Here is a 9,576-nt window from a genome sequence, read left to right as displayed (position 1 = left end):
ACGCATTCATTTACACAGTGTCTCGGGCTGCTTTACAGCTACATCATCAGAGTTGAGGTCATATGGCTTGCAAAGCCTAAAGTATTTATTATCTGGCCCTGCACAGAAAACATCTGCTTCTAGAGCCGTCATTTACCCTGAGGCGTGAAAGACTGATAGCAGCCTGCGTGCTGACTCTCTTGCACCCTTCAGAAGAACATTTGGATCGCAGTCGGAAAAAATATTTTTATGATGGAGATAAAGCCTGGAGACTTAAATGTGTGTGTTGAAGGGGAGAGGAGATTTCTGGCAACAGCCAGGGGTTCGAGGGCAGGCGCTGTTGGAGCAGGAACTTCCCCCGACCCTGGAGTTGCGCTCTTCCAGAGCAGCTGTCAGATGCTCAGCAGGTGGAGTCTGCCCTGCAGGTGGGACAGGAGCGTTTGTCACTCCTCTGTCCCCAGGTCTGCTCACTAACAGGGTGCCCCCTCCCCTGCTGCCTCTACTTGCCAGTAAGGTGGTTGTCTTTTTGTTTTGTTTTGTTTTTTTTGGATAATCCTTGTGCTTCATAATAAAAGTAGCAGAACTGTCCCAGCTCAAAAAAACTATTTAAAATTCCAGCTGCTGAAGGGATTCTACCTTTTGGTCGCAAATTATAATTTGTTTTTACCATGCAACTCGGTCAGCACTTTTGAAAATGACAGAAACCCAACTCAAACTGGCTTAAGCAGAAAGGGAATTTACCGACTGGTGTAAACGGAACGTCCTAAGGTGGTTTGGGCTTTGGGCATGGCTGGATTCAGGTGCTAAAAGGAGGAATGCGGTCCTCCCTCCAGCCCTCAGCTCCGCTTCATCCTGGGTTGACTTCAGCCTTGGACGGGCTTTCCGGGTAGCCCAGCTGCCCTGGCTGGCATCTTACCCACCAGAGTAATCCACGCAGAAGCACTGATTCCTCACCGTAGTTCCAGCAGAGATTCTGTGGCTAGTAAATGCCTGTTGATTCTGATTGGCTTGGCTCAGATCACGGGTTCCCTGCTGACCAATCCCTGTGTCCAGGGCTGTTTGTATTCCCATTAGCCTAGTTGAGTCCTGTGCCACATGAGATAACAGTGAAGCAGAGGTGGATCCCCCCCCCCCAAAAAAAACAGGGGGAGGCCATCCCTAGAAAAAGTGGGGATGGAAACGGGCCAGCAAAACAACAGCAGCCTATTACTCAACCATAAGTTGTAGAGTCCTTACAACACATGTAGATGATAAACAGAGAAGGTTGACAGACATGGTAGGGCTGAGGTCATTGATGCAACAATGTAAAATAAGAAAGACTGGCCCAGCTGGCATGGCTCAGTGGCTGAGTGTCGACCTATGAACCAGGAGGTCAGGGTTCGAGTCCCAGTCGGGGCACATGCCCAGGTTGCTGGCTGGATCCCCAGTGTTGGGTGTACAGGAGGCAGCTGTTTCTATCTCTCCCTCTCCCTTCCTCTTTGAAAGCAATAAAAAATATTTTTTAAGAAAAAAAAAAGAAAGAGTGGCCTCAACCTCCAGAACCCTTTGCTCCCCACGCCAGGGCCTCAGCCCCTCGGAGTGCCTGAGCCTTGCACCTGCCTGTCGCCCCTCCAGAACCTGAAGCGCGTGGCCGAAGTGTGGATGGACGAGTACGCCGAGCACATCTACCAGCGCCGGCCCGAGTACCGCCACCTCTCCGCCGGGGACGTCGCTGCCCAGAAGAAGCTCCGCAGCTCCCTTAACTGCAAGAGTTTCAAGTGGTTTATGACCCAGATCGCCTGGGACCTGCCCAAATTCTACCCGCCCGTGGAGCCCCCAGCCGCAGCATGGGGGGAGGTGAGTCGAGGGTAGGGCCAGCTCCAGTCCTGGGGCCACTGCAAAGCGCACACGCGGACCCCTGTTCACAGGGCGGGGAAACGTGCCATCAGGGCATCAGTCGTGAAACTTTCTCATCTTTCTCCAGCTTTGTTCCTTGTTGTTTTGGGTTTGGGGTTTGTTTTGTTTCTCGGTGCGTGTATTCTTCTGTTTAATGATCCAAGTAGAGGAAAATCAGAACGTTAAGTGATTCGCATAAATTTTACCATTTACCGTTATATTATGCACTGCCGGCTTTAAACGCACATAGTAAGGCATGTAACGCATGGTAGGATCGGTGACATTTCAAACCATGTACATGCCTTCGTATTTCTTACCAAAACAGTGGAAACACTGCTCAAAATGAACCAAGCTGATAGATAAACACTGTCTCCCGTGGGCTTCCTGATGAGTGAGGAGGAGCTGCAGGAAAAGGAACTCTGGGTGACCCCACCTCCCTTTCCTTCTGAGTTGTTACCTGCTGCTTAAGTGACGGCCTGATCCAGGGAAGTAACATGGTGACTGGATTATCAGACAGAGCGCCTGCTCCTTCCCCTTGTCTGATAACACCATTCAGCGGAGCAAGTTCTGGCTGGAAAGGAAAGCTGGCCTCCGGGCCTGCTAGCACCCCACTTAGCCTTAGACGACAGCACACGCTCCCCTTGAGTCTTGCTGAACCCCCCCCCCGGCATGTGGGACCCCAGAATTCTGGGCACCGCAGACGCCATAGACAGGTGTAGAGAAAAGAACATGGATGATCCTATAGCGTGTGTCACCTCTGCTCTCAGTCCGGCTCCGTTGTCCCATCAGATTTCACTCACAAGTTCAAAGATAAATTATTAAAAAATTTAAGATGGAGACACAGAGCTGTGATCCAGCACAGGCCCTCCTGAGCGAGGGGCTCTGGGCCACGACCCATGTCACACGCCATGAAGCCCGTCCTGCTGGGGAGGCGGGCAGGCTTCCAGGGGCAGCGCTCAGTCGCCGGCTCCTGACTCCTGGGTCTCCGAGCTCAGAGGACCTTCTCCCTTGTACATGGATGTAGTGGAGCTTGGGGAGAGGGATCGAATTCCCTGAGAGTGGGCCAGGGAGCCCTCCTGTACCACCCCTCCCTTCCAACCCCCTTCTCCCGGACGCCAGGAATTGTGTGCTCTAAGACAGCAGGGTTTAGAGGAGCCCCTCTCTGTGGGGCTGAGCATCCTTTCTTTGAGGGGCTCCAGGCACTGCCACAGCCCGGGCTCAGTTAGGGCAGCTCAGAGCCCAGCCCGGGCTCAGTTAGGGCAGCTCAGAGCCCAGCCCATCTGAGTCTCTGCTTCGGTTCCTTCCTCCACCCCTGCAGGGGCCCCAGGGGGAATCTTGCCGTGTCTCACTGGTCTACTCTTTCCCTCTTTCTTGTCCAGATTCGCAGTGTGGGCACAGGGCTGTGTGCGGACACGAAGCATGGGTCTGTGGGCTCCCCACTGAGGCTGGAGAGCTGTGTCCGGGGCCGCGGAGAGGCCGCCTGGAACAACATGCAGGTAAGGCCTCCCCCAGGGACTGGCACCAGGTTCTCTGCGCCCAGGAGTGGGGACTGGGAGGGACAGGCCATGGTCAATGCTGAGTGACAGAGTCAGCCCAGGGAGCGAGTTAGAAAGGCTCCCTGAACACCTCGGAAAGAGGATCCCTCGCCCTGCAGTCCAGCCACCAATGGGCACTGCTGGTCACAAGTCCCGGCGACAGCGCAGGTGGCCTTCACAAAAGGGAGCTATGGGCTCATGGCACTGGAAAGTCTGGATGATGTCATCGGGATCTCTCCAGGTCTCACCTCTGCTCCCCTCTCTGTCGGCTTCCTTCAGAACCTGCCCCTCCCCAGGGGGTAGCAGATGTGACCCCAGCAGCAGAGGCCAAGCCCCCCAGGGGGAGGCACATCCCTTCGGAGAGTTCTCAGTGCTGGCTCTCCTGAGCCCGTCACAGGGGGGACGTGATACGGTCCTCACAGTGATCAGGCCCAGGTCGCACCTGCAGCCTGGGGGGTGGTCAGCCTCACCGAAGAGGAGAGAGAGGGTTGGTTCCCCAGGGGTCATTCCCAGGAGGTGTGCTCAGAAGACGAGGGTGCGAGCCAGCCTTGCCGGGAAAGCCGCCACCCTTGGGAACTGCGTTCAGCTTCCCCCATCCCGTCCTCCAAGCGGTCAGCCCCGTGTTAATTCACACGGCACCCTCCGAACCTGGGCTCAGGGCTCCTTCCTGTGGGTTTGTGGGACTTTGGAAGCTGCACTGATAAAGCCTGTAAGGCGGGTCCTGTGCAAACACAGTCGTCAGCAGGTGCGCTGCAAGCTCGCCGAGAAAGGACAGCGCCGCCTCTCACACTGCACAGCGCCCCGCCTGCCCGTCTCTGCCCTCCCTCTGAGCTGCTTGCCGCTCCCCCTCATCCTTTCTTGATGACAATTCTCATTAGATAGTGGTTCTCTTTGAGGAATTCTTCTGAATTCTGCAAGGCCATGATGTTGGATTTGCTCCAAAATAAGGTGGGGGAGGGGGTCAAGTCGTACAAGGTTCACCACAAGGTGGTGGGAACAGCTGTGGCCAATGTACCCTTTTTCTGGACCTCTGTATTTAAACTTTCCATAATTAAAAATTTTTTAAAAAGTACCCTCGCTCTGCCATGTTGTCATGATGTCCATGTGCACAGGTGTTCACCTTCACCTGGCGGGAGGACATCCGGCCTGGAGACCCCCAGCACACCAAGAAGTTCTGCTTTGACGCCGTCTCCCACACCAGTCCAGTCACCCTCTACGACTGCCACAGCATGAAGGGCAACCAGCTGTGGAAATACCGAAAAGTAAGGCAGACTGGGGGTGGGGGCAGGAGGAGGGGGGAGACAGGGCGACCCGCTTTAGAAAGAAAGCAGCTAGTGCCTCACTCCTGCCAGCAGAGCCCGCCCACTCACGCATGTGCGCCACAAGCCTACACGCCCAACATTCAGACAATCGAGGGAAGCCCGAAATCCAGAGTTTATGTGAAATCTCTAGAATCTGAACTGTTGGTAACTGCGTCCATTAAACACACACACACAGTGAGGACCAATGAAAATTCTCTAGAGACGGTCAGTGGTTAGGGCCCCGGCCCAGAAGTGGCATGATTCACTCACAGCCCAGCGGGCACGACTCAGGCACACGCGAGGGAGGCAGGCGGTGTCTCGCTGTGCGCTCAGCAGGAAAGCCACACAGGTCCGAGCCACTGGCCAGCCACTGCCTCACAGCCTGTTGCTGTTCCTGCTGCTGCTGTTTGCTCGCATCCCCAGCGCTGCCTCGCTGATGACCTCCGTGTTTTGCAGGACAAGAGCCTGTACCACCCCGTCAGCGGCAGTTGCATGGATTGCAGCGAAAGCGACCACAGGATCTTCATGAACATCTGCAACCCCTCCTCTCCCACCCAGCAGTGGCTGTTTGAACACACCAACGCAACAGTCCTGGAAAAATTCAATAGCAACTGAGCCCACATGTGTCCGCCGCGGGCCTGGCAGGGTCCTCCCTGCCGCTCACTGCGGCCTTCCTCTTCCCGGAGAGGCAGGGCTTCCATGGGCACCGTGATGCAGAGGTGCTGGCCAACCGGCTTGGGGCAGAGCTGGTGCCAGGCGACTGCCTGGTCCTGAGGCCCTGAGCGGTGGAGGGGCTGTGGACAGCAGAGCCCACAGCGGCCCCACGAGATGCAGAGCCTGGTTTAACCCGATGGCACCGTGGAAGTCCAGGCGGCCTGCGCAGCCTGGTCACCATGTTCCCTTGAGCATCATGTGGGAGAAATGCCAGGGCAGCCCCAGGCCACTCACCAATGAGGCTCGTAGATGACAGTCCTTTAGAAAGAGGCAATTTTGTTCAAGGCAGCTGTTAGCACATGACCACCCATTTGCAGCAGGAGAGAAGGGGCTGCTGGTGTCAGCCTTGTAGTGCTTGCCGGTCGGTCGTGGGGGTAAGTGCAGTTTGCTTCCGTTCTCACAGCCCCAGGGAACGCAGCCGGGCCCTCAGAGTGTTCTGTCCTGAACCCCGGCAGCTGCCAGGCCTGGGGTCAGATGCTGGACCCTCAGACATTCCTTTGCAATGTGGACATACACTCCTTGCTCTCTAGGTACTGGAAATGCCCATTTAGCGCCCTCCAGGCACAAGGACAGCCCAGCCATCAGTTTTTTAGGGCTGTTTCCGATGGCCTTGGGCCCATGGAAGAGGCCTAGTAAGATCCCCAAACCAGAAATTCTAGCTGAATTTCCCTGGTCAGTACTTCCACTCCCCCCTCCCCGCCCCCCTTCTCTCTCTCTGGCAATTCCTTGCCTCGGGAGAGGAGCAGAGGTGTGGAGTGCTCCCCTCCCGAGTCTGGAGGCCTCCAGGGTAGACCACGGCTAGGATGCCTGGTCTCTGACCTCATTATGGTTCTAGTTCTCACGCTGAACTCTAGAATTTTTAAAGAACTCTGTAATTTGATCACAGGCTAGAATGTTACACAGGATCCTGGGATTCTGGCGTCCAATATGGCTTTCTAGAATGTTGTGAATAAAGGAGGCAGCCAGGTGTAATACAGTCATGGCAGCCCTCGGCCTAGAGACAATCTGTGAAGTCCCACTCCTGGGGGAGGAGGGGGGCTGTGTCCATCAGTTCCTGCCAGAGGCCTTGTTGTGACATGGTCCTCAGCCAGACCTGAGGCCCTGCGGCCTCCCACCACGCGTCCCAGGAACAGATGCACCCCAGCTCCATGCAGTCCCTCCTGTTTCCCTTCTGCTTTGTTAATTACATGTCACACTCCCAGAGGGCTCCCCGACTAATAGGAAGCATTTCTGTAACCAGCCTGCCACGCACTGATTCAGAACTGGAAATGGCATTCCGCAACCTATGGCTTCCATCAGCTAGCCCAGGAAGTCCTGGAAATCGGTATTCCAATTAGAGTCGGGTCTCTCGATTGTATCATTTGCCAATTAAGTAACTGAGACGTAAATCTGGGAACAGAGCCACAAATCTGCCTTTGCGATGCCGGCTGATCTCAAGGCCATCAGTGATCTAGGGGAGGGGGGAGAAAGCATTCCGGGTCACGTCCACCCCAATTAAGCGTGCAGCTGGCAAAGCATCACTTCTGTCTGCCCCGCACAAGCCCCGCTCTGGCCACCTCTCCGCCGGAGAGGCCGCCCTGTGCTGGCAGAGCTTGCTCGTTGAGCCCTGGTGTCTTCTCCAAATGAGCTTTGTCTGTGGAAGTGGCCCTCAGTGGGAAGGAGTCAAAGAGGAGTCCCCTTCCAGAATCTAGGATAACAAGGGCATTGCAGTTTGGAGAGTCGATTTAGGATTCCTCATCAGAGAGCAATGCAGCATCATTAAAATAAAAACTGTGCCTTTTAAAAATGCAAATGTACAGCAAATCCCTAAACTTGAACCATTTCCTAGTGCCTTGCTAGACAAACATAAGGGGATAGGGATTGGGGGGGAGGGGATGTTTTTGGTGGTATGTGCAGTTCCTATCGGATGAGTGTGTTTCTTAATGTTGACTTTCAAGCAGGAGACGTTAGGCCTAGAGCAGGAGCTGAGATGGAGATGCCCCCCGAGGGCAGAGGCCAGAAGTTGCTCCAGTTAGTGTAACACTCCAGATTAAAAGAGCAACTGGACAGCTCGTGTAGTCTGTGGCCTAGAGGGGCCTCCGCAGCCCCTGGGAGAGGCCCTGTTTGGAGGCCGTGTCTGCATCCCCCCCTCCAAGCCCCCAGACAGAGTGCAGAGCACTGGCTGGATTTCCAAATGGTCCCACTCCAAGTGGATGAGTGTTCTCGGCACAACCAGGACTCATGTGGAAAGCAGGAGCAGCCCCAAGCAGTCCTCAGCCTTCCTCTCGCCCAGCCTTTGGGTCTCCTTTTGGGTCTGGTTTCGTTCCCTCAACAAGGAATGGGCAGGTCCTCTGAGCATTCTGGCCTCTGTCATTGCTGAGCCCACATCTGTAGGTGCTGGTGGTTGACAACATGTGTAATAGGGATGGCAGGAGACAAGTTCGTTGCCTGGCTGACCAGCTGGCTAATGGCAAATACTGGCCACTCGTTGTTTTGGCTTCATTTATTCTAGACTGGCTGTCTTAAGGATTTCAGATTCCTGCTCACACCCCCAGCTGATGCCCAAATAAAACAGCCAGGAGCCTGTGGAAAGGCTGTCAGCCAGGTAATGGGTGAGAATGTGGGCCCCTTTTTTTCTAAAGGCTTTATTTTGAGCACGAGATCACAAAACAAATGAGTGGCTAAAAGGTATCATGACCATGTGGCCCACCAGCAGCCTTTCCGAAGGGGACTCCAGAAACATTTCAAAATACAAGCGCATCTCGCTGTAACTACAGGCCTTTGGAGGTGGCCAAGTGTGCCAGCACACGTGTGAAAAGCCATTGACTCCCATGGGAGCTTGTTTCAGCTTTACAAACAGCCCAGAAACTGTTGATTCTCCTTTTTAGGAAGAAATAGCTCAGAGGCAGAAGGAGTGCCTGTGGGGGGGAGTAACCTTAGGTCCAGGGGAGAAAGCAGTTGCTTCAGATGGAGCCTATGGATTCCCAAAGCCCACATTAGAGTCGTTTTTCTAACCTCCTACCTGTGGAATTTCTTTTTGTGCATCTCCATTTGTCTAGTCTCTGGAGCATCAAACAAGCTGCAAAGCACTTTACAGCTGTCAGTGGGAAATCCGGAATCCTTGCTTCCACAACCCCTGGTTTGTAGATTGGTGATCTTGTATAATTCCTAATAGACGATGCATTTCTGCATTTTCTGGAAATTTCTAAGTGTGGGAGAGGGGCAAGGAGTATGGTTCTGTTCTGGGACTCTTCTCTGCTTTCAGCTGATGCTCTTTGTGAAAAATCCAAGTAATATTTTAGTTCAACTTGATCGTGAGCCGAGGCCCACTGCCGGGTGGGTCTTGGGCCTACATTCCAAGTGACAAGGTCCCGGGCCCGACAATAGAGTCAGGCTCCTGTTCTGTTTGGGCTGGAAAACTGGGGTCCCAAGGGGGTTAGGGACTAGTTGAGCAAAGTCAGACTGGGATTCCGTAGAGAAAGCTCGAGACCACCAGCCTCTCTTCTCCTGCCTGGAAAAGTGCGCCTTTGTGAAGAACTGACTTCATGTACAGTTGTGATTGTGACTGAGTAAAACTCCAGACTTTCTCTAACGTGGTCTCCAGTTCATTCCTGGTCATGCGCCATTCCCCACTCCACCTTTCCCCCCTGCTCAGTACCCAGGCCCTCTGCCGGGCACTGAGCAAACTCCCAACGAGGGAGGCAGACCTAAAGCAACTGACCAAGATGATTTCAGATGTGAATAGGGCGAGGAAGGATAGAAAACCAGATATTTTAGAGGCTGGAGTGCCTTGCTTATTCAGAAACAGATTTAGAGAACTTGGCAATGTGCTCAGCATTGGGAAGGATGGTCGGGGGATGCCTGTCTGCAAGAGCTGGGAAATATGAGGGAGTGTGAGCCAAGAGGCAATGTGGGCAAAGTGAAGAGCCAGTGCAAAGGCCCTGAGGCAGGAAGGTGTTCCCATGTTGGAGGCACAGAGGAGGTGAGCTCACAGAGGGGAGCAGGGTGGCCCACGACAGACTACACCCAGGAACGGAGGAGTTCAGGAGGACAGTGACAACATGACATAAGCTTAGCTCATTTCGGATGCTCACCCATCAGCCAGAAGTCTACTTAGCAAAACGTTGATACTTTGAGTATTAGGTTTGTGCGATACCATGTGGTGGGAAGAGCACTGGCTGGCCCGGCTCTGC

At 54.2% G+C, this 9,576-nt stretch overlaps 1 protein-coding gene across 4 annotated transcripts in view; it reads left to right on the top strand.

The window, feature by feature from the left end:
- The window catches only part of GALNT10 (polypeptide N-acetylgalactosaminyltransferase 10), a 166,963-nt gene extending 157,988 nt beyond the window's left edge, over positions 1–8,975 (top strand). For all 4 annotated transcript variants that reach the window (XM_023754099.1, XM_006089104.3, XM_023754101.1 and 1 more), the window contains 4 exons: positions 1,594–1,815; positions 3,234–3,350; positions 4,502–4,651; positions 5,147–8,975. In XM_023754099.1, coding sequence (XP_023609867.1) covers positions 1,594–1,815; positions 3,234–3,350; positions 4,502–4,651; positions 5,147–5,305 — 648 coding nt within the window. In that variant the 3' untranslated portion in view covers positions 5,306–8,975. The remainder of the gene's footprint in view (positions 1–1,593; positions 1,816–3,233; positions 3,351–4,501; positions 4,652–5,146) is intronic.
- Positions 8,976–9,576: the final 601 nt, after the last annotated feature.

This window comes from Myotis lucifugus, unplaced genomic scaffold (assembly GCF_000147115.1).
Source record: "Myotis lucifugus unplaced genomic scaffold, Myoluc2.0 scaffold_56, whole genome shotgun sequence".
In the NCBI taxonomy this organism is placed as follows: domain Eukaryota; kingdom Metazoa; phylum Chordata; class Mammalia; order Chiroptera; family Vespertilionidae; genus Myotis; species Myotis lucifugus.
This window is presented reverse-complemented; position numbering and strand designations above follow the sequence as displayed.